This window comes from Epinephelus moara, chromosome 21 (genome assembly GCF_006386435.1).
Source record: "Epinephelus moara isolate mb chromosome 21, YSFRI_EMoa_1.0, whole genome shotgun sequence".
Taxonomy (NCBI): domain Eukaryota; kingdom Metazoa; phylum Chordata; class Actinopteri; order Perciformes; family Serranidae; genus Epinephelus; species Epinephelus moara.
The window spans coordinates 19,732,487-19,757,544 of record NC_065526.1 but is presented as its reverse complement, the minus strand read 5'-3'; the positions used below and the strand labels follow the sequence as shown (position 1 = coordinate 19,757,544).

Sequence of the window (25,058 nt, the reverse complement as noted above, 5' to 3'; positions counted from 1 at the left end):
GACGTCACTTGAACGCAGCATTCACTGCAGGCCATTCAGGTCTCATAGTGGGAGCGGGGCACTGCCGTGCTGACAAAATTATATATGTTATCGGGGCTATTCGTTATGATATCGGACTTATCGGAATGACGTAATAATTTCCTGTTATCGGCCCGATAACTATCGGCCCGATAATTATCGGCCCGATAGTTATCGTGCAGCCCTAGCTTCAATGTATTTGCTTAGTCATCTATCATTTAGACTATTTAATACAACTACACACCCATTTATTTTCAGATTCATTATCTAGAAGTGACAAAACCAGGCTTTGCTGTACACATGCATAAAACTAATAAAAAAAGATGAATTAACCTGCTTATAAACAACAATATGAACCCTATTATGAGATAAACAAAGTGTCTACAACTGTCTGACGGGTTATAAAATCTCTCATGAACCACATTTGTGTTCAGTCCTCCACCTTTATTAGTCACTGAGCTGTCTGCCTGGTCACTTCTCACTCAGGAGACTCTGGGCTGTGGGTGGAGAATCAATTATGAACTCTATCGCTTGATCTTTTCCATCTCTGTCAGCCTTGAGGAAAACTACCTTTTTTCCACTCTACATCTCTTTCACCCACGTCAGCTCTCCCCATACTCTCCTCACCCACACAGAGGTTTGACCCAGTCACCCACTGCCGTAGGCCTGCAGCAACACTGTTTGATAGTATCATGTCTTATCAGGCTGTGATTATGGTTTATGTTTTCACTGTTTGTTGTTCTCTTTGCATGGACAATGCCTTTGTACATGGGACGCTTGCTGTAACCACTGAGCTACTGGGCGCCCCAAGAGTTTTTTTTGTTTTTTAATTTTTTGGTGTTTCCACTCAAGTTTTTTAAGCGCAAATTAAAAATGTGCATAATAACAAGATGGGGGGGAACACATCTAATGACAGCAAAGAGGTTAAAACTAGAAATGACTTTGCATTAAGAACTTGCGCCTGTAATCTACTCTGCCAACCAGCACCACTGGCACCAGACTCAGGTAAGAGAAAATTTAAAGCAGCACGAGCAGACCAATAAAATCTGTTACAGTCTGAATGTAGCCTCCGTGTGTGTGGCTATAATTTTTATGAAAGTCCATGCCAGCTTAAGACAGGTCCCTCTACATGCCTTCATAGCTACTAAATCCACTGTAGGTGCAGAAGCTTCAAAGAAGAAGCATACTTCATTATTCAGCAGAAACAGTGAGCCTCGTCATCCAAACGTCTTCCTCATTTCCTGTTATAAATGCACGTCTCGCCATGTGTTGCGCATGTGGGCTGTGTGGTGTGAGGAGAGAGTGGTTGGAAAGCAGAGTCAAGTTATAGTCAGAGGATTGGAATCACCGCCGTCTAACAGTATTGTAATGTTATCTGGACCTGAAGACTCTCAACACACACACACACACACACACACACACTGAAAACTACAGTATAACTACAGGCACAAGCTCTGGTGTGCACACTAATATAATATCTGTATATGTGTTAAACAATGTATGCACATCACATATGGTGGGATGTTTTCAACACAAAACCAATGGGTTCACTGTTAGAAAGCAGCTGTGTATAAGTATCGAAACACACACACACACACACACTCTTATCACTAGAGGAGAGAGACATTTCCTGCCTCTTGACGCTGGCGCTGACAACACAGCAGGAATGACTTCGCTGTTCGGAAGCGCTCATTAGGAAGCACTATTAGATTAAGCGACCTGAATGTATCTGTGTGTGTGTGTGTGTGTGTGTGTGTGTGTGTGTGTGTGCGCGTGTGTGTGTGTGTGTGTGAGCTTTCCATTCCTCTAAATTTGAACCGGTACAATGTGTGTGCTGTGCAGAGCCATTAAGGGAAACCTTTGTTTAGAGGCCCTAAATAAGACTGTTTACCAAAATAGGAATGCACAGAAACTGGTGCTGATGTCAGACACCGGGGGAAATGAGTTCGAAGCTTCATTCATAACGGTAACATTCAGATTCTAAAATAAACACTTGAATGCTGCACTCCCAGATCTTTTTAAGTCAGGTTGTATGATGCACTTATCCTTAGTTAAGTTCCTTAGTCAGTGTATTACCTACAGTAGATGTCAGTTGGCACATCACTTAGTTTGGAGAAGCAGACTGGAGTCTGACACAGAAGCAAAGCAATGTACTGCTGTGGATAGGGGCAGCAGCAAAACATATTTCAGCCACATGTATCGTATCAAGTGTACACTACATTTCCACTATTTTCACTACTAACCTTACTGTCAGACAGCGATTCCCAATAGGAAACGGGAGACATTATCACCCTCTTCAAAGCCGGACTCCATTGAGAAAAACAGTGATTCAACATCGCTGAACACAGGAGCTGCTGGTCTGTCGCTGCCACAATCAGATAGTTTGTCTGTGTTATTGTGCGACTTTGGCATCTAAAAGGGTTAGTTCAGGTTCACCAAAGTCACACAATAGCACAATTAAGTAAGAGACTGAGGAAGCAGTAGAAAAGCAGCTCCTGTGTTCAGCGAGCTAAAATGACTCTTTCTGTCAATGGTGTCTGGCTTTGACGAGAGCGTAGATGGAGAAAAAAGCTTCCCCATCTGAAAGGGCTGTCTGCAGCAAGGTAAAGCAATGAAAATACTTTCAATATAATGTACTTTTGAACTGATATAGATAGATTTGTTTTTTCTTGGCTAAAACACGCTGCCCCGTCTACAGCAGTACATTGCTTATGGTGCGTTCATTTAGTACTCGGAGGTCGGAAATTCCCAGTTCCCAGTCGGAAGTTTAAACTCGAACGCACCTTGAGATCGGATTTCCAACTCGGAAACTCCAAGCAACCGCATCAACCCCGACTTACAAATTCAAGATGGCTGCCGGTCACATACATAGTGAGTAAACACTCTGCTAAAGTACTGTTTATAGCAATTTTATCTTATTTGTTTATTAGGTCAGCCTCATCTGCAGCTTTCATCAGTTGGAGTGCATGATGGTTTTGAAGCTGTCTATACTCCGAAAGTGCAAGGGCAACAAAAGCTTTCTTGCGGGCGTCTATGTTTTTTTCCGACTTGTCCACCATCTCAACTAGAATGCAAAAACTGTTGTCAACTCGGAGGTGACGTCATTCCCACTTCCGACTTCTGACCACTCGGAGGTGACGTCATTCCCACTTCCGACTTCTGACCTCCGAGTACAAAACGAATGCAGCATTAGCTTCCATGTCAGCACCTCTATCAGCTTCTCCAAACTGAGGGCGTGCCGACTGACATCTACTGTTGGTAATACGCTGACTATGGATAAGTACCTCATACAATACGACTTCAAAAGATCCAAACTATTCCTTTAAACATATCTTTTTCTGCACACTTTCAAATAAAGATGTGGCTAAACTTTGAGTTACCTGAAATCACTTCCTGGTTGGAGTTTGGGCAAAAGCTGGGGCTGAGGGCGGAGCCTGGTTTTATACAGAAGGTATTCCCATGGACCAAACCAAGAGTTGTGACATCATGGGAGGGGATTAAGTGTTTCTTTGTGTCAGCTTTAGTTACTGTCTATGTTATTTGGTCTGATCAGCCAGTTTATATGATGCCCCAGTGTCTCATTCTGTTAAGTCTCTTTGTTGAGTTGACGTATAGTTTTATTAGCCTTATTTTTCAGTTACAGTTATATTTTGTTTTAAGGGTCCTGTAACTCTAATTCTGTTAATTTCAGTCAATTGCTTTGTAAAATGTATTTTTGAGAATATAAACCCACCTTTTTTTAATTTTAAACCCGTGTTCTTTGTGCTTTGACTGCTTGGTCCACAACAACATCATAAAATATGACAGATACTAAAACTTCATTCAGGAGCTACCATTTAACATGTAACATGTCACACAGACATGTCTCTCTCACAGACAGAGCCATCTTGGATCTACAGCATTAATTAATGTCGACGTCATTCTAAGAAAGTGAATGAGATCAATGTGAGCTCATTACTGGCGGGTAAACAAAGGTCACCACTCAGAAAACGGTCCCGTCAGTGAAAAAGAGGTGTCAATGAATCTCCGGTGCCAAACATATTTGACTGGCCAGATATAAACAGTAGCAAGCGGTGTGTGGTTTCACATTCACACCGGACCAGACATGACATAATGCTGCAGACCTTTTTAAAAACACCACATCTCTGCGGTCACTGTGTGGTAAGTGGGTTTCAAATAGGAGGCTCGACATTCAAAAGATTCTGAGTATGGCAGAGCGCGTGCGCGCACACACACACACGCACGCACGCACGCACACACGCACACGCACCCGCACACGCACACGCACACACACACACACACACACACACACACAGGGGGCTGAGGAAGCAGATTACTCTAGCTGAGTGAGGATGGTGCCAGAGGCGGAAACAGACAGGTGTAATTATAGAAGGCGAGCAGCGTCCTCTGGGCACCACGACTTCCACTGAGAACAGCAAACACATACACACACTACAGAGTATTCCTTCACACACTTCGTTTCTCTGAGCTTTGTGTGTGCATGTAGGTGTATCATCATGTATTGTACCAGCTTGTGTATGAGGTAGCCTTTAGCAGTAGTGTGTATCTTTTCCGATGCACTGAGCTGTAAGTACCTCGTCACTTCCTGGGAGCTTCCTTACCGGTTGAAGACGCATAACTACGGTAACCCCTGCCAACCTCAGCACCACCACTATCTGTAAGCATGATGAACCTCTGGAGTTTTGGGTTTCATCACGTCTGGAGAAGTAACGTTACTTTATGTCAACAGGCATCTTCGTCACCAGATGATGCTTATATTAGCTAAATGCTATCATTAACATGCTAAGAAGCTGGTGTTTAGCAGGTATAATGTTAATTTGTGGCTTTCATGGCAGCCATCCAAATGGTTTTTGAGATATTTCAGAGAGGATGAAAGAGGTGGAGTGACCGACCATCATCTCTGGAGCCACGCTACTGGCATGGCTAACAAAATGCCTTATTATGTCCTCCATCTGTAATAGTACCCGTTCCATTTTCATCCGCTTATCCACGGCTGGATCGCAGGGGCAACAGGCCAAGCAAAGCACCCCAAACATACCTCTCCTCAGCGATGCTTTCCAGCTCCTCCTGGGGGACCCTGATGCTGTCCCAGGCCAGATGAGATATACAATCCCTCCAGCGTGTTCTGGGTCTGCCCCGGAGCCTCCTACTAGTGGGACGTGCTTGAAACACCTCTAATGAGAGGTGCCCAGGAGGCATCCAGATCAGATGCCCAAACCACCTCAACTGACCCCTTTTGACGCGAAGGAGCAGAGCTCTACTCCAAGCTCCCTCTGGATGCCCGAGCTCCTTACCCTATCTCTAAGGCTGAGCCCAGCCACCCCACGGAGGAAACTCATTTCAGCCACTTGTATCCACGATGTCATTCTTTCAGTCATTACTCAAAGTTCATGACCATAGGTGAGGGTTGGGATGTAGATGGGCCAAGAAATCGAAAGCTTTGCCTGCCGGCTCAGCTCCCTCTTCATCACAATAGTCCGGCGCAGTGCCCACATCACTGCAGATGCCATGTTGTCACTAATGGTACTCCTTCTCCAATATTTCATGTTGTGTTTCCTAAATTTCACATCAGGCAGCAGAGTCATGATCAACTTTTTCACCTCCAGAGAGGTGTTTTTTACTTTCTGATGTTACAGAGCTGCCTTGGTCGCTGTCCACTGTTATGAGTATTGTTGCTACCACACTGCATTAAGTATGTGAATTGTGTGAGAGTTTGTAAACAGATATTTTGATAAAGGTTTGCTGACATGCTCACATGGGTTCTGTCTCTTTAAGGGAGAAACTTCATGCTTCATGAGGCAACATGTCTGTGAATGCAGCACGCTCTGAATCTGTGTGTCACCAACTCTTGTGACTGGACTCGTGTGTGTGTGTGTGTGTGTGTGTGTGTGTGTGTGTGTGTGTGTGTGTGAGAATGTGGACGTGCTCATCCTCATGTGAAGGGTCAAGCTGTCTTATTCTCTGGGGGGGTTCTCCCTATAGATACACATGCATCTGTACGGAACATTCCAGATGTGTTTCTCTTTTAAAAATAAGTAATACAACCGATCAGGAAATGGCCTCCTCCATAATCATCATAAATCTTTACACACATACAGTATGGTCGACAGCAGCAACAGAATAAACAGCCCAAACAGGTTCACACACAGAAGCAACACCTTGACATCGTGTTAGCGCTATGTGACCACTCACCAAAGCTCTAGACTTGAGACTTGCACTCTCTGCAGCCATGCACATGATTCTGACACACATATCATTTACCTATGTGCAAAGTCACTGCTTTAAGTTAAAGAAAGAAGTCCTTTTTGTTAATAGTAAATACTTAACATAATTATTTATTAACATTTTGTCTATTGTATTGAATTGTATTACAGAAATAACTTCTCTTTTATGTCACCTTCCCTGTTTGAAACAAGACATTGGAGGTGGCTGTCGCCTACTGCGCCAGGAATTTGTGATAAAAATATGTACATCAATAAAATGTTTTGTCAACGCTCTTACAGCTTTAAGGAATACTTCACCTGCCAAATAACCATTTGCATATCAGTTAACCACCCTATGTTATGTTGAATTCAGGAGGGAATTTCTTGAAAGCCTCCACGGTGAATGAAGAATCTAAAAACTGAGAAAATTTTTGATGAATTGGAGTACAAGGCGGCCATGTCTAACAACAGCTAAACTACAAACTCTCACACAACTTGAGCAGTTTAATCAAAGTCTCATTTATCCAGCTGTATGCTCAGTACTTCCCAAACAGACAGATCTCTCTGACAGAGAACTTAACTTTACTCTCTTTAATGCCAGACTTCATTTACATAAGCAGTAATTCTACTTCACTGAACACAGGAGCTGTTGGGCTACTGCTGCCTCCATTAGTTAATTTGTTTTTGTGGTTTTTTTTGTGTTTCAAAGGGTTAATTTGGATACAGCAGTCGTACAATAAGACAAACAAACTAACTGATTTAGGTAGCGTTAGACCAGCAGCTCCAGTGTTCAGGGAGGTAATATTACTGTTTTTGTCAATGGAGTCTGGCTTTGAAGAGAGCATAGATAAGTTTTACTTTCTACACAGTTGCCCATCAGAAAAGACTGTCTTTTGGGAAGTACTGAGCACACGACTGGATAGATGAGACCTGGATTATACTGCATGAGTTGTGTGAGAGTTTGTAAACAGATGTTTTAATATAGTTTTACTGTTGTATCACACAGACCCCTGTGACTTAAATTCATGAAGAATTTTCTGTGTTTTTGGATTCTTTGTTCATCGTGGAGGCTTAGCGACAAACACATTTTTCTGCATGAATTCAACAAAGCACAGGGCGAGTAATTAATATACAAATGGTCATTCTAAAATCTTGGCTGCTGACAAGGACATTTGAAATAACTGAAGTCGACCTGTCACACGTGTAACTGTTCATGCCTTGTAAACAAGGACACTGCACTTAATAATCCTCAGAGTGTAATGTGCTACCCGAATAATCTCGCCTTGCCTATATTAATGTACTTAATGTACAAAATTAATTTGGCAAGGTGCTGCAAAATTTAATTCTAACATCCGTATAGGGGAAACTGTGGTCAAGGTGTTAAGTTTCTGTGTGATTGTGTCCACACCGTGACAGACACACAGACAGACAGACGCCACCACGGCGACATAATGTCAAGCATACCACCGACCATAATAAATGACTTGGGTGTGTGTGTTTGTGTGTGTTGTGTCTGTCTATGTCTGTCACCTTGCTCATCCAGGACTTGCGCTTGCACATGGCTTTCCTCCTTTTCACGGCCTCCCACAGTCGTCTCTGTCCTTTATGACAAAGAGAAAGAGACAAGACAAAGAGAAACACACGGATGGTCAGCGGCAGACACAAAACAGATTGCAACTTGTCTGTAAGAACCACAGGATCAGTTAAGATTTGAGTTACAGAAGGTAAACTATATTGACTTTCAAGATTGTCTCCCATGATTAAAAGAGAACTCAGAGCTGAGGATAAAGAAAAAAGGGGGTAGAAAAGATGGAGGACACACACATACTACATGTGAGAAGAGATTGGAGATAAAGCAGATTCAAGAACGAAAAGATGGAGAGCTCAGAGAACAGTGAGATGAGAGGAGGAAAAGATGTGAGGAATATATAACCAGGAGAAGTGGGTGTAATTAGTCTTAAGCGGCTCGGTAGTGATACCCTGAGGGCCTCAGTAACTGGATTTAGAACATTTCTGCTGCCATCCTCTTCACACACACACACACACACACACACACACACACACACACACACACACACACACACACACACACACACANCTCTTCACACACACACACACACACACACACACACACACACACACACACACACACACACACACACACACACACCCCACACACACAAAAGACTTGGCACTTAAGTGTCCCTTCCCATTGTGCCTAATTACCAGTTGTGGTTTTTAAATGATATTAGGGTTGTTAGCGATGGAGGATTTGCTCCAGTGATGCTGACAGTGAGCCAAATGACACACTGCCATTACTGCAGACAAAAGTAACACTTCAGGCTATATATAGACGCAGAATATCCCCTTATATAGTCGTACAAAAGCACAGAGAAAATTGGATAGGACACTACTCGTTAATTTGTCTCAAGTGTATAATTAGTCAGTGACATTGACACATATGAGACAGAGAGTACACTACTCTGGAGATATATACTTGAAGACGTCTAATCAAAGAAAAGAGAGGAGGAGATGCATTTTTAGAGATAAGCGCTTTACAATTTGCCTCTCATTCACCCGTTGACACACACATTCATACACCAATGGCGACACGGTGATGCAGTGGTTAGCATAGCACAGCAAGAGGGTTCCTGGTTCAAACCCCAAGGTGGGGGAGCTCTTCTGTGTGGAGTTTGCATGTCCTCCCTGTGTCAGCGCAGGTCTTCTCCACGTACTCCAGCTTCCTCCCACAGTCCTAAGACATGCAGGTTAATTGGTGACTCTAGTCTGGCGACCTGTCCAGGGTGTACCCCGCCTCTCGCCCAATGTCAAATGGGATAGGCTCCAGCCACCTCGTGTGTGCTGCTGCGTTCCAAAAGTTGAACTCTGTTTATCTCAGGGCGCAGCCATCGAGCCCTGAAAAACAGTTGCTCAGGAACATGTGCGCACCACAAGGGCATCATTCTGGCGTTTGAGCACGCCTGCCACGCGTCTACATTGAAAACAACGAATGTGGGGGTGCAAAAAACACGGCATGTGTACGGCTCCTGTTCAAGGGATGATCATCAGAGTCCAGTCAAATAGTTTGTGTGACCCTGTCATTGCTGGAGCCATGATGCTAGTTTGGCTGAAAAATAAACAGGCAATATGCAGAGAGAAAAAGAAAATGTGAGGGTCTTTTAAGGCCTTGAATCATGGACAATATCACAACATACTCAGTAGGGCTGTACCCAAATATTCGGATATTCGAATATTCGTTTCTATGGGTAGGTATTCGTTATAGGTATTCGTTATGAAAATTTGGTATTCGATATTCGTTTTTTTATTTACTTTTTTTTTTAACATATATTTTGGTGCTAAATGTAGTCTTTTTGTTGTTGGTAAATGTAGGTTATCAATAAAAATCAAAACTTTTAAATTGCATTGTTAAAAATGTGAAAATATAGTATCGCCTACCAACTGAGCTTGTGCACACGGCACGCTTGAGCGCATCCATCTGAGGCTGTGGATCAATGCCAAGTTTTACCACTTTATCACTATTCCCTCTAACTTGTAGCTGTTTTTTCGTTATCTTTTGAATTTAATATGAATTATGGAACCGTTTTTGTCAACGTTTGTTTCCCCCGTTTTGTACAATAAATTATTGTTTAAAGTTTCAACAAGTTTCTTTTGGAGTGCGTGACACAAGTGTGTTTTGAAAACGACCGCGGACTGTCACCTGCTCAACGCATCAGTACCTTCGGATGCCATGACAGTAATAGCCAATAATGTCAAAATATCATTTACAGACCGATTTAACAGACGATCACTGCTGCCCGACCCGCAGGTCCATTTGCGGGTCCCGCGGGTTACGGGTCGACCCGCGCATCACTACTCAGCTCAGTCTATAAAGGCTGCACACAACAGTAAGGCTATAGACATTATATTCTATTCAGGCCGGCAGAACCAGCAGCGCATCGGCTCTACAGTGCACGGCACTGCTGATTAACCATTTTATTGCAGCACAGAGTGTCTGCCAGCAACCAATTACTTGCAGAGGCTTCCTACAACTTGTTTCAACGGTTCCGATTTAATCAGAAGACAAATTAAACAGGATGACTAGCCAATGTGAAAATCAAAAGAAAGCATAGAATAATGTACTGAAGGAGACTGTTGTGCCATCACATTTTTTTGTGGTTTGAGAGCAAAGATCCGGTCGCCGCTGTGCAAAACTCTGCAATACAATTAGGTCCGAAAAAACCAAACTTTCTCTTTAGTATAACAACACCTACCAACAAATACACACACACACACACACACACACACACACACAGTTTCTCACCAGGTCGACCCATGCCAATCTTCTCCAGGTCTTCATTCTTGACGTAGTCAAAGTGCGACAGCCGGGTGACGTTAAGGTCATCTCGTATCCGCAGGAAGTACTGCTGCAACTGCACCTCCATCAGCAGCTCTAGCAGCCATTCTGTGCCTTCCTCACACTGCATGCTACTGCCCAGTTTCTGCAAAACACACACAAAGAACACAGAAAACTGAGTTCAATATTCATTCAACCGTGTGGTCTTCAAATAGAGCCTGAAAGAAAGTCACTGAGCAACAATCAAACTGTTCTGTTCTGTTAGAAAAAGAGAGGAAATCGTTTGCAGCACACTGAAATACCTGCTTGAATGCTTAGACATTTACATCACAGTCCACGATTAGTCTTGAATATACACACACATATGGGCACACTCACACTGCAGGCTGGGTTGCCCAAATTTACATCACATAAACAAGGACATGGACAGCAAGGGGCCAAACGTCCAAACATAGCATTAGCTGCTTGTCAGTGGACCAAAACTGACTGGACACTAATTTTACTTTTAAAGTATCAAATAGGCATTGATTACACAGATCCTGTGTCATTGTGGTGTTAATATATCACTTAGTCAGCGATTTCATGGCATCTAAATATGTTAATAACTACTGTGGAAACAGAGGGGAGCACTTTGAGCAGAAAATCACAGTCATACAACAGACAGACATACGTGAGATGAATGATGCACATCTGGTGTCCATAAGTGTCGGTGAAGACAAACGGGAGGCCCCTAAACAATCTGACCACAATATATACACTGTACTACATCGTTCCATAAGAAACTGAGTCAGACCATCAATCTTAGACGTCAAAACACAACACCCGAGCTTAAAACATCATCCATCACTGTCTACTTAATGTGACAAGCTTAAACTAGCACATGTAGCTGAAACTCATCTTTAATCCTGATGGGCTTCTTTACAGAGCTCAGGGACGTACCGAAATAAACGAGGTGGGAACAGATAGGCTTTTCATTTTACAAAACAGTCATTTTATTACTACACATTATTGAAAAGTGATCACTATATTCTGTGGTTGCCCCCGCCAAGTCAGCACACAGCAGGCAGCGGGCTGAGAGGAGGAAGCATCATGAGCAGTAGCGAAAAACAAAAGCCTGGTGCGGCAACTGGATTTCTTTCAAACCCACACAAGTTACACATCAAACTGAAGATTAGAAACTGTAGTTTTAGGCTGCATGTGTAAATTTCTTTATTAAAAAAAACCCAGTTGAAATACTAAAAAAGAAAACATTTTACCTTGCATCTCAGCCAATATTGGACATAACAGGCTGTATTATGTATGAGCCACAGGTTTTATGGAGTTCTGACTTGGCGTCCATCAACACCCTACCAAGTATTTTGTGCTTATTTAAACAGATGGAAATAAAAAGAGTTGCAAAATAAATGTGGCATTAGGAAATAAAAGACCCCTGAAATATAAATAGTAGTAGTAGTCCTTTGCAAAATGTCCTTTATTTAAAACAAAAAACAATTTATTCATCTATTTATTCTTAATTTAACTATGTTGACTCACTTTTATATTTACATGTATTGATGTCCATGTTGTATTTCCTAATGTAATTATTTTATGATTTATTTAAAAGGCATATTTATTTTTTTATTTATTTATTGCACTCCATTGAGACATTTACATTTATTCATATGTTTATGTATTTATGACATTTATTTGTTTCAGAATGTGTTTCATAGGCAAATTACTTGATTATTTATTTAATTACTGAACTATATTGTTTTATTTATATATTTATATTCACATTTATTTATGTTTATGTATTTATTTTCTCATTAATTTATTTCAAAAACATATTTAATTATTTTTGCATTTATTTGTTTGTTTATTGAACAATAATGACTCATTTATAAATTCATATTAACAAATATTTATATATTTATGTATCTATTTCCTTATTTTTTATATTCAAGATTTATATGAAAGGCATATTTATTTATCTATTAATTTATGTATCTATTTAATTGTATTGACTCACTTATATATTTCCATTTATTTACATGTTTATGTATTAATTTTTATGATTTATTTCACAGGCATATAACTATTAAATTATATTACCTAATTTATTTATTTAAATTTATTTCAGGATTCATTTCACTAGCATATTTACTCATTTGTTATTTATCTAATATTCACCTAAACAGACTCATTTATATATTTATATTTACATTCATTTCTATATTCATGTATTATTTTCTTCATTTTTTTTTTATTTTAGGATTTATTTCACTGGCATATGTACTTGTTTTTTTATTCATTCAATGTTGATTTAAATGGCATTTTAGAGTAGTGGGGTTCAGACAGTTCAAAATAACTTCAGGTACAAATAAAAAATAAGAGAGAGAAAGAAAGAGATGAAATGTTCAGTACGAGGATGTGGATAATTATTTGCCATTAGAAAATTAAATTTGACTCTTTGAAGACAAAACAATTTCATTGCCAATGACACTGGGTTAGAAAAAACAACATTTGTCCGACAACATATACAGGTAGTAACATCTCTTCACACCTCTGATAGGGTCAATAATCAAGACTAATGAGTTCAATAGAGGAGGTCAGCGAGGTCAGTTCAGAACTTTACACCTGCTCCCACTGGTCCTCAGTGTTACTCCCAGTCTCAGTGAGGAAGTGAAGTGACCTAATCAACACAAAACAATGACAGACATTCCAAATCTGCAGAAACTGACGGGGAGACCTTTAGGTTGGACGCTCGGGGGCAAAGGAGTCGCTCCACTGAGCCGTAATTAGACTCTGTGAATGAGGAACTTCCTGTGCTGACTGAGCCAAGGTTACAAGGTCCAGAGGAAAGTGTCAGAGGTCACAGCTTCCTTTCTGTCATTTAAACTTCTTAATGGGCTTGGGTAAAGGTCACTTCCTATTGCTTAATGACTGTGGCGTCCTTCTCGCTCACACACACCTAATGTCGGGCCATAAAAATAAAGCTGGCATGTGACCAACCCTCCTAAAAACTGAAAATATGCATCAAGAGTGCCTTTTCAGTGGAAAGTGAGTGGTCCTGTGTTTTCCATGAATTATTGATGCGAGGTCTGACCTGGGAGGGCTCAATCCCCAATGGCTATGCCAGATGTCGGTATCCTGATACAAATCCATTGCAATGCACATAAAAGTGGGTCAGGTGATATCTCTTTAGCAAAGTCCAAACATGCAGCTTTGGCTCTCCAAGTCTGCAGGAAGCGCCGTCCACCTTCACACTCAAAATAGTCTCAGCTTTCTGAGAACTGTACTGAGAACTTTGTCTGATGTTTTCCTGAAGAGAAAAGCCCCTTACTAACTTCACCCAACAATATAATAACCTGCAAGATCCACTTTATAGAGATGCAGGCTGCACCGAATGCCTGCGGTGCCTGTGGCTTCAGGATTAACTACAGCTGCAGTCATTTGAATCCGTCTCCATATTTTGCATTTTGCTGCATCATGCCTGACCCCTACCCTGAGAAAGACGATACAGCGTTCTGTTTGGCTGGTTCACGACCGTGCTAAGCTATGCCAAATGCTCTCCTACCATGTGGCATGTTTATGTGATCTGCAGTTCACGCTATTGAGATTTAAAAGAAAAACTTTCCCCGATAACATCGAACATACCTTTTCTTTTTCAACCACGACAGAAACACTGTTGCATATAGCATAAAATATTCCTGTGTGGATCATTCATCATGAGATATTACACCCTTTATTTTCCACAGTGCAGCCCTGAGAGTAATCTTCCCTGGCAGTCAACATGTAAGTGTTATTTCGCTTGACGATGCCAAAGACGCAAGTCAGCTTCCTCTTGGGCCTCTTTCCATGACAGTGTCACATCTGAGGCATGAGGGGTCAAAATCAAGGTGCTTAAGCCCTTCTATCGTATTTCTCTGTCAACTTGCTAACCAATTTACAAAACTCATTAAACGGGATATTATGTTTTAAACTTTTTGGAGACAGGTGGTGCGTAGAAATGAGTTGCCATACATTTCCTTATAGAGAAGGTTAGGATAGGTTGTGTTTGAGCTGACAGAGATCATTATTTGTTTCACAATTTCACAAATGACACGTAAATTAAATCACATTTTGAGAAGGTGAGCTGCTCTTTCTTCCTTTATGATGTCATATGTAAAACATTAGAGATGTACGATACTGGATTTTTTGCCGATTATCTGATATGCCGATATGTAACAATTCATTTGACTGATAAGTGATTGCAATAGATCCACTTTTTTTCCCCACCTAATTTTCATCAAGTCTCTTCTTTAGTGGAATAAACAACATATTATGCATGCATACTCTTACTATGATGGCCCACCAGCAGATGGAAACATGAAATACAATGCTTTTCAATGTATGTAATATTCATTTATTGTGCAAAGTAAGAAAAAGTATGTTGGTCGATTCTTAAAGACGATGCCGATATTATCGTGCATCCCTATAATACATCTTTAAAGAACACTTCACCCATATCAATTACTCATTCCATATTATGTCTGCAGAGAACGAAGAATCCAAAAGCGGAAAATAGTCGATGAATTGAAGTCATAGGGGGTCCGCGTTTAACAACAGCAAAACTATAACAAAACATCTGGTCACAAACTCTCACACAACTCATGCAGTATAATCCAAGTCTCATTTATCCAGTTGAATGCTCAGTACTTCCCAAACAGACAGCCCTTTCTGGAGGGAAACTGAACGAAAAGTGAAACTTATAGGTGCTCTCATCAAAGTCAGACTTTATTGATAAAATAGTAATTTTACCTGGCTTAACACCGGAGCTGCTGGTCTACCAAGGCCTCGACCAGTTTAACTGTTTCTGTGTTCAGCAAAGTAAAATTACTTAAGTAAAGTGAAATTGCTGTTTTTGTCAATGGAGTCTGGCTTTTAAGAGAGCTTAGATAAATTTCACTTCTAGTTCAGTTCCAGTTCCCTGTCAGAAAGAGCTTTCTGTTTGGAAAGCACTGAGCATACGACTGGATAAATGAGGGTGCTTTCAGACCTAGAGTTGTCTTGCTTTGGTCTGAATCAGGGACTCATTTTGTTACAAAGATTTTAGCGCTGGCCATCGTGGACTATATTGCTGTCATTGTTCATTTTAGTCAAAACATACAGTTTTTGCTGTCATTGTTCATTTTAGTCAAAACATACAGTTTGAAAACGAGGTGCGGCTCCAACTAGAAAACAATGTTTTGATGCATTGGATGTGCTGAATGTGCATATTAAGGCAGTACAGGAGGAGGCACACAAATCCTTCAGGACTGCACCAGAGTTCATTTGTAACTGGACCGAGACCACCTCTTCAAGAAGGTCTCGGTTCGGTTGTTTTGTTGCACACCTGAGTGCGATTGCTGTGTTCACACCTGCCCAAATGAGCCGCACTTAGGGTCAAACAAACTTGAGTTTGACTGAACCGAACCAAACGAGGCAGGTGTGAAAGCACCCTGAGACTTGGATTACACTGCACAAGTTGTGTGAGAGTTTGAGTTTGTCAACAAACCTTATGATATAGTTTTGCTGTTGTTAAACATGGACCCATTTTACTGCAATTCATCAAGAATCTTCTCAGTTTTTGGATTCTTCGTTCACTGTAGAGGCATGCAAGAAAAACAATGTTTTCTTTACAGATTCAATGCAACATGAAGTGAGTAACTGATAGACAATTCTTCATTTGGGGGGGGGGTATCCTTTTAGGTGTTTATCTTGACTGCCTCTTTAATAGAGTAAAGAGAAGATGCACATTGTGGAGGTGTGAGGTCAGCAGGAGGAACGCTACGTTCAAACTTCGTTAAGTGTGACATGTGGCAGGACTCTGAGGAATCCAACCAGGGCAATAAGTCCAGCATAGCTCTACATAGTGTCGTTTCTCCCCCTCCCCACATTTATTTTTTTCCTAAAGGAACATGAAATGTGACAACATCAGACACACAGGCCAACTGGTTTTCAGTTTCACATGAAAAGTAAAAAAGAAAGAGACAGAAACAACAAGTCTGACACAGAGAGGGCAGAGAGGGATGTAGGAATTCAGATGCAGAGAAACAACATGATGTCCCTGCTGAGAAATGCCTCTGGCCTGAACTCATTCCTCATGGTGGTGGAGAAATGCACGCTAACACTCGCTCGCACACACACACACACACGCACACACACACACACACACACACACAACTCCTGGCCAAAGCCATGTCTTCTATCAGATCTGTTCTGCTCAAACATCCTGCTGCAATAACAACAACCCTCCCAGAGGACGGCCTCAGTCCAGCTGTAGAGTCCACACACACACACACACACACACACACACACACACTGACAGACCCCTGACCTCCACCATATTCATGATACAAACGTTATATTCACACATCTGGTCAGAGCACATGATTCTGACTATAGTTACTGATATGTCATATTTCTAAATAATAAGCTCCTTCAGGGGAGCAGGGAGAACAAACACCAGACTTACTCGATATACGTGAAAGTGTGCCAGGAAGGGGAATGACTTTTTCAGCTTGTCAAAGCGTCGCATCCTGAATTCCTTCGTCTGGATGACTGTAGGTGCAAAAAATGTGCGCGTGCGTTTAAATGGCCAGAGGTGGCTGCTTGTCTCTTAAACCACTACCGGAACCACAGTCCTCCCAGTTTGACGTTCCCAGTCTCTGTGGGAATTCTAAGAAGCGCAGGCGCTCCTCGGATCCAGACCCGCAGCCCCGAACCCGAGAGGGGGAAGAAAAACTTCCTAAGATCCTGTACGCAGATCTACAACATTCCATGGCGGGGCAATCGTCCAGTAAGCCCCTTCTTTAGCTTCAGCTCCCTCAGGAAGGCACAGAGGCATCCATGTAGCACGTCAGCGTGCAAAAGAGAACTTAAACTGTCTTCTAATATGTGAGGGGGAAAAAGCTGTAGAGTGATTAAGAGCTAGCAGAGAAAGCCTCTCAGCTCGGCCCTGTGCCCAGTCCGGCCATGTGTGCTCCTCAAACAGCAGTGAGCCAGTGATCCAAAGTTGCAGAACTTCACAAATAAGTCACTCCTCCTTCCTCCCTTCCTTTCACTGCCTCTCTGACACACACACAAACACACACACACACAGACTCCCTCTCTCTCCTTCTGTCTTTGCGCGTGCAGCTACTGTCTGTTTGCTTTTCCATCGAGCGTGGGGCTAAAAATAGGAGCGACTTCTCCCCGATTCAATCTCTTGCCAGTCGGGCAGCGGGGACGTGAGAGTGAGTGACTGTCTCTGGTTTCACATTTTAGGGTGCACCAAGATGTGTGTCTGGTTGCTTTCAGAGAACAGTAATGTGTTTATATCATCTTCCCTCTGACTCGATCTTCGCTCCGTTGCTGTCTCTTCCCTTCTTCACCCACTCCCCTTTTTCGGACTACTTTCCCCCTCTCTACTCCTCACCCAATTTTTCTGACAACCCCCCTCCCCACCTCCTCCTCTCCCTCCTGCAGTCAGTCAGACGGTCCGTGCAGTGCAGAGCAGTGCGTGGTGCAGAGGACAGAGGCTTCATGGTATTCAGCCCGGAGGAGCATTTGATCCAGGGCCAAAGGGTCACATTCAACTGCAGGATGGAGAGCTTGTTTCCTGTGATGCAACCCCCCAAACACACACACACACACACACACACATACACACACAATCACGACCGACCACTTCTTCCCCTTCTCCACTGCTCGATCTCTTCACTTATCCCAGCCTGCTTAGTTTAAAATTCACCGCAGTGGAGAAATTCCACTTTGGGGGTTTTCAGTTAGAGTTTGTCACTGAAACCGCTGGTTTGGAGTGAACTTGTGACACTCTTGTGGTGCACACTCTGGGGATAAGGACAGTGAGCGGTCCCAAAATAACAGACTGATCATGAATTATGTATGGGATTATTCATGAAGATATTCCTCCTTTTTCTAAATTTCTTGTAAAACACAAAAAAATCATCACTATGCGTCACTTTGTCATATGCCTTTGCCGACGAGTACGTGCTTACTTTACTTTATGCCTTTTACCTGTAGTGCTATTTATCAGTCCGGATCGTTTTGGTGTGAGTTGCAGAGTGTTGGCGATATGTCTGTCTTCTCTTCAATATAATAAAACTAGACAGCACTCACAAATTTAAAAAACTCAACATCAATGTCTCTTTCCAGAAATCATTACCCGGTTACTCAAGATAATCCACAGACCTTATTGTGAGCAGTTTCATGTAGGAACTATTCTCTTTCTACCAAATTACACCTGCCAACCGTATCACAGCGCAGAAGGAAGGGTGCATCTACTGCTAGCTCACATAACACCAATAAACTAGCTAACTTTACAGCTCCGCCAAGGAGGATGCCATCTGTGTGACATGGGGCATTGTCCTGTTGGTAGTTAATGTCGGGCAGGAAATCCAAAGTGTGGGATCATTTTGAGAAGGTGAAGGACGAACCCAAGGTGATATGTAAACTCATCTTCATTGGTCGACTACAAACATGACGTATCATCTGAAACATGTAACATGAAGTAGCTACATGCCCATTAGCCACTTAGCACAATCATTACTGCTTTGCTGATAGCGTCATTAACAGGCGGCTCGTTCAGTGTGTGACGTGCACTTGTAGATAAAATATAGGCCTATATTAATGAAGGTTCATTAGTACGGTTTGTATTTCTCTATAATGTAGCACAGTGTAAACAATGTTACTGATACTATTCTTTCTCACACCTTCAACTCAAACCATTGTGTTGCCCCGCCCACAATATATAATTTAACAGTTAAATTAATATCGTAAACATGCAGACGACTAGTCGACTAATGGCCCTAAATGACGACTATTGGTCGACTAGTCAAATTCTTAGTTGGGGGCAGCCCTACGTGACGCACAGCTGAAAGACACTGTAACATGTTGTTAATGTTGTGAAATGGTTGCAGTTAGGTTTTGGCAACAAAACAACTTTGTTAGGTGTAGAGAAAAGATCATGTTTTGGATTAAAGTAAGTATGTTTCTTGCTCTTTATATTACGTCAGTTGCTCGCAGCGTGAAGTATTGCATCGGGTGGATTTACATCAGAGTTAGCTGAAAGCCCAGTGTGTCTCATAAGGTGGCTTATGGGTGCCTTTGATATCACATGTCGAGGGGCGTGACAAAGCATCGGCATTTGACGCACTGGGAATGAGAACGGGATGAAATCTCCCATAGGTGTTTAACTGGATTTAAATCTGGCGACAGTGAAGGCCAAGGCATGTGATTTACATTATTCTTATCCTCTTCAGACCACTGAATTGTCTAAGGAGGATAAAAATTATACAGATGTGATCCTCCTGAATGGAAGCATCTGTATTCATTTTATTTCTCCATCATTCTTTTGACAACACAATCCCATCTCCACGACATCTGAGCAGTGGCCCTTGTGTTGAGACTGTAAGTACTATTTCCAAGGTCTTGGGAAAGATTCCCAGTCATCCACATTTTCAAGGTCAAGAGTTTAGAGGGGTACTCTGAGAGACACATTAAAACAGAACATTCAGAACTGAAGCTGCAGAGGCAGAGATGTACTGACTTTGAGTTCCTAGTATGAGTCAAACTCCTAAAATGCTTGAGCCTGTATTTCCCATAATGCAACCAAAACCTTTCCTCCATTAGACCTGTTAAACCCCCATGTCTTACAAACTCCAAATCCCTGGTTTGAAAATCAGTGGAGTTATTTTCTCAGGCGTGACAAAGTTCCTTCTGAGTAGTTTTCAAATGTTTCCATGGCCATACTAGTATTCCTCATGACTAAGGGCCTGCTTCAACACGTTTTATCAGAGAGTATGTGGCCACATGCGGCTGCCTCTAGAAGCCCTCACACCCAGCGACCTTTTTTAAAGTGCACCACATTTTTCGTGCAGCCGCTCTGAAAAGAAAGACGCTGGTGTCGTCACTGTCCCTCCTCAGGCAACCAATCATATGCGCCAAGACTCATCACCCTGGTAACCAAGAAAATGGAGGAGAAGCTTGGTCCGACCATGTCTATCCAAGCTATATGATTCGTCAGACAAAAACTGCAAAGACAGAAATGTGTAGTCAGCCCTCTGTTAATGTAACCCCTTCAAAAAGGACACTGGGGGGTTATTTTTATTGAGTGCTAGGATGAGGCACTCCCCAGAGCCCTGCCACCGCTTTTCTGCTAAAGGAAAGTACTATGTGGACACAGGTCCTTAGTAAACTGACCTTGATGAGTAAAAATGGCAGACTTCCCCTTTTATGCTCTACCCTGTTTTCTCTATACATTGTAATCTTGTATAATAAGAAATCATTAGTTTAGATCTTATAGGGACAGTTCAACCCAAAAATAATCTGCTGCTAGCGCACCTAGCACCACTGAGCTAGCTAACGTTAGAGCTCAGCCGAAGATGACGCCATTTTTGTTTACTTCATTAGATTTATATCAGTAGCAGGCCCCCAGGAAGTGCACCAGGCTAGAAGCCAAATTTTCTTATTGGCCAAAATGTGTAATTACACTATCACGTGTTGGCCTGCAGCCCCAAAAGACTTCTTCCCATACACTTACATGGTGAGAGAGATGTCTGTAAATCAGTGGATACATTTTTTGAGCATCACAAAACGACTCCTTTCACTACCTGGATTTATACCATTTGGTAGAATTATATTTGTAAAGTGTAAAAGATCCGTTCAATTAAATAATGTTACCCCCATTCAAGCTAATGGAGCCTAACATGGCCGATGAAAGTCTCCAATGTGCCTCCTCTATGGGGTCCACCTCAAACACTGTATCCAGCTCTCTTAATACTAGGCCAAATCCAAAAGTCCAAATCGCCCAAGCAGTTGCTGAAATATAGTCTATACAGGTGATTATGCTAATCAATGCTAATTCTGCTTTTTTTTCAACATATGCAAGTTTGCATCCAGCAGTTTCTAAATACTGGGGACTCGTACTGTACATTTCTAACATAAAACTCTGTGGAACATTTCCAGGGTCATATTGCTGGCAAGTTTTCTCTGATTTGAGGTATAGTAACAAATTTAGGCCAAAGCAAGTGTCATTTTCAAAACAGAAAGGACAACTTCAGCTCAAATTGAAGCATATCAACTTGGGAAGTTTTCGATGTGCAAGGGAAGCAGTGCTATAATTACAAAGTGATGAAAAATAATAATTTTTGTTGAGTATTTGTCAAACGGACAGCAATTTCGTTGTTTTTTGGGGATGTCGTGTGCGATATTTTGAAATAGAATGGCAGCAAGCACCAGAATCATATTTTGCTACTTTGCCCCTTGTGTCAGGATACTCCTTGCCAAATTTCATACTTGTATGACTATTTATGCCATCGTAGTACCCTAATATTTGCATTCACATAATTTCGCTGGAAACATGTCCCAGAAAAGGGGTTTTGGGCCCACTGAGACCAAATGGCCCTGAGTAGGGGGTGCATCAACTTATGATGGCCCAAGGTACATCCAGGCTAACAGGAAATAATAATGAAAAAAAAAGGCAGCAGAAAACATCATGAGGGCTGGACCTGGCTCCCAGCCAATACATCCATGATGAGTAGATGCACGCTTCCTTCTGTGCAGTGATACAGTTGGTGGGTGTAGATCAGTAGAAAGAAAATAGTTCCTACATGAAACTGCTCACAACAAGGTCTGTGGATTATCTTGAGTAACCAGGTCATGATTTTTGGGAAGAGACATTGCTGTTGAGTTTTTCAAATGCATTTTTTAGCCGAGTGCCATCTATCCAGCCAATACCACCAACATTTGGCAACTCACACCAAAATAATCTAGACTGATAAACAGCACAACATTAGCATCAACAGCATTTTTAAATTTGAGGTGAACTTTCCCTTTAATGCTTCCCCACATAAGCCAAGCTCACCATTTCACTATAGAAACATCTTCACATTCACTGTTAGGATCTGCTTGTGAGTCAGATTCTGGTTTTAATTTGAGTGACTGAGAGTAAAACTTGCACTGGCTAATGTTTGCTGGTATCTGGCATCACAAAAACCCCAATCATTCCAGCGTTACCTTCTTAGACTGTTTTCAAGTCAAGAAAATGTCAGGGCCAATAACCCTTTGTCTCGCAGCCCATTTGTGTCTTGACTTCCTGGCACAGCGGTTGACAACTACTGTCTTAGAGGCTTCATATGGATGCTAATTGGAGCGCAGCAGAGAATCAGGACATGTGTTGCATCCTCTCCTCTCTCCTACCGATCCCTTCTCTTCTCGTCATCTTCTATTCTCTTTCTTCAGGCACTCAACCCCGGTTCCCAGTTCCAATAAAGTTTTCTCCATATCTCCCCGTTAACTCCATCTAACATCTCTTTCCATCAGTTCATTTTTACCCCGACTCCCTACCTCAGTCTTTCACCTCATCCCACTTTATCCTCCATCCTTCTCCCTTTCTTTGAAAAATGGTTGAGAGCGGGAGATAAACAGAAGTGGAGAACAGCAGCTTCAGACTGTAGTGTATATGTGGGAGGGCTCCAGTGTCAGTGAGCAATCCCACAAACGCCACCAACACACATCAGAGGCCCCGTGTGCGTGTGTGTGTGTGTTTGTATGGATTGCGCATGCTGTGTCTGCTGTGCCTGAGGGCAGGGAATTTTAAATCAGGCGTCCAAGGAAACTGATACCACTGAATATTTGAATATTTATTCCTTATCAGAAGCTGGGATATTAATGAGGGTAGCTGTGACTGAGCGGGTTATGGAGAGAGAGGCAGAGTGTGGCGGTTGGGGACATGCAGATGGTGTGTTTACTCCTCTGTTTTCATGTCTTTGCTGGGAGAAAGCACATGAGCTCTGCCTAGTGTTTATCCTCTGGAATTACATAAGAGTGAACACGTCTAACAAGGACGCTGTGATGTTATGATGGCAGTATTCCCTGCTCATCTGCAGTCTGGTCTGTTTTTTTTCTAACCCAGTTTTTGGATAGTCTCCAGAATTAAAGAGGATAACCCGAGAACAAGAAGGGAAAACCTGCTGCTGATTCCTACAGCAATTTTTAGAAAGCGCTGTGAACATATTGCTGTGTTACAGAGATAAAAACACCTTAAAATGCAATGGAGTTACATTAAAGTCACTGCTAACCACCAGAGACACACTGTGGATCCCTGTAGGCTAAGAAGGATATTTTAGGAAATACGCTTATTCACTTTCTCGCAGAGTTAAATGTGAAGATTGACAGCACCACTCTCATGTCTGTCAGTTAAACATGAAGGCTACAGTCAGCTTAACTTAGCTTTGCTTTATAAAAACACAACTTCTTCTTTTTACACTTAAGTTTTTGTACATATAAAAACAAAGGAGGTGTACTGTGGTGCTTTCTTAGCATTAAATGTGCACGTAGGTAGATTTCTATTTACCTTTAACTGAGCCGGGCAAGCTGTTTCTGTCTGTTTCCTTAAGGCCCAGAAACACCAGACCATCATCAAAGAACTAGCAGCGACGATAGCTGTGTGTTGCGACACCCCACGTGGCCTGTGTCTCGCAAAGACTACAGCCAACAGCCAACCAGCACATGCGTTCTGCACATGTTTGAGAGGAAATAAAGCTTCACATCAGCAGACAGCGGTGGTCGGTATTCGTCATTCAAAAAGGGAAGCCGGCGGACTGGAGGACCGTCTTAACGCTAGTTAGCCAGTACGCACATTTAAAACACAATCCAATGCTGACGGACCTGAGCATATTGTCTGTGCACCAGTGAACAAACCACCACCAAACACAAACCATCACAAATCCTTTCTGCTGAAGAGCTAATCCTACCTTAAATAACAAGTTTGCTTCGATGTCACTCCCTCTTGACATTAGCGTTTTGTTTACTTTCCTCACTTCTGTTTCTCTTCTTTTGCACTGAACTGAACTGCCAATCAGAGTGATTTCATTCACCGAAGGCATCCTCCGTCTCCAATGTCAATTCAACATGCTGAATCGGCTGAAAAAAGCCGACTACGACAACAGACACTCACCAACGGCCCGACATTGACCGACAGTTGAGCATCAGCTTGGTGTGTCAGGGCCTTTAAGCCTTCCTCCCAAAAGCAAAACATTTTTAAAAGCAGCTGAGGTAAAGGGAACACAGCATGAGTCCTAAAATCTGGAAATGAGTATGCATTTTTGCATCCAATTCCCTTGTCTGGAAATCAATAAAGTAAGTGGTTAACACAGGCTACAACATGAAATAGCCTATATACCCCACTCATGAATTTTGAAGCTTTAACATTTACACTTACATTGCTAACAAGTGGCTAAATGACACCACAGAGATTGTTGGGGACATTAAACGTCATCACGCCAAACACACACTCACTAGCACAATCAGTGGTGGTGACCTTGGAGTAATGCGACCTTGGTGTAGTTCATCTATAATGTAAAGCTAACTTTTACCTCTGGCGACTTCATTTTCCCTTAAAAAAAATCATAAATGTGGTGTTCATTTATGAAGATTATTTTGCTGAACAAAGCATGTAAGTG

The 25,058-nt window shown here is 42.0% G+C and overlaps 1 protein-coding gene across 3 annotated transcripts in view; it reads right to left on the bottom strand.

Annotated features, from left to right (window-relative positions):
* The window catches only part of tnk2b (tyrosine kinase, non-receptor, 2b), a 45,621-nt gene extending 27,672 nt beyond the window's left edge, over window positions 1–17,949 (bottom strand). The window contains exons 1-3 of one of the 3 annotated variants that reach the window (XM_050032719.1): window positions 17,072–17,949; window positions 10,564–10,741; window positions 7,773–7,843 (exon numbers count right to left, since the gene is read on the bottom strand). In XM_050032719.1, coding sequence (XP_049888676.1) covers window positions 7,773–7,843; window positions 10,564–10,741; window positions 17,072–17,134 — 312 coding nt within the window. In that variant the 5' untranslated portion in view covers window positions 17,135–17,949. The remainder of the gene's footprint in view (window positions 1–7,772; window positions 7,844–10,563; window positions 10,742–17,071) is intronic. The other 2 variants (XM_050032720.1, XM_050032721.1) reach the window with 2 other exon arrangements.
* Window positions 17,950–25,058: the final 7,109 nt, after the last annotated feature.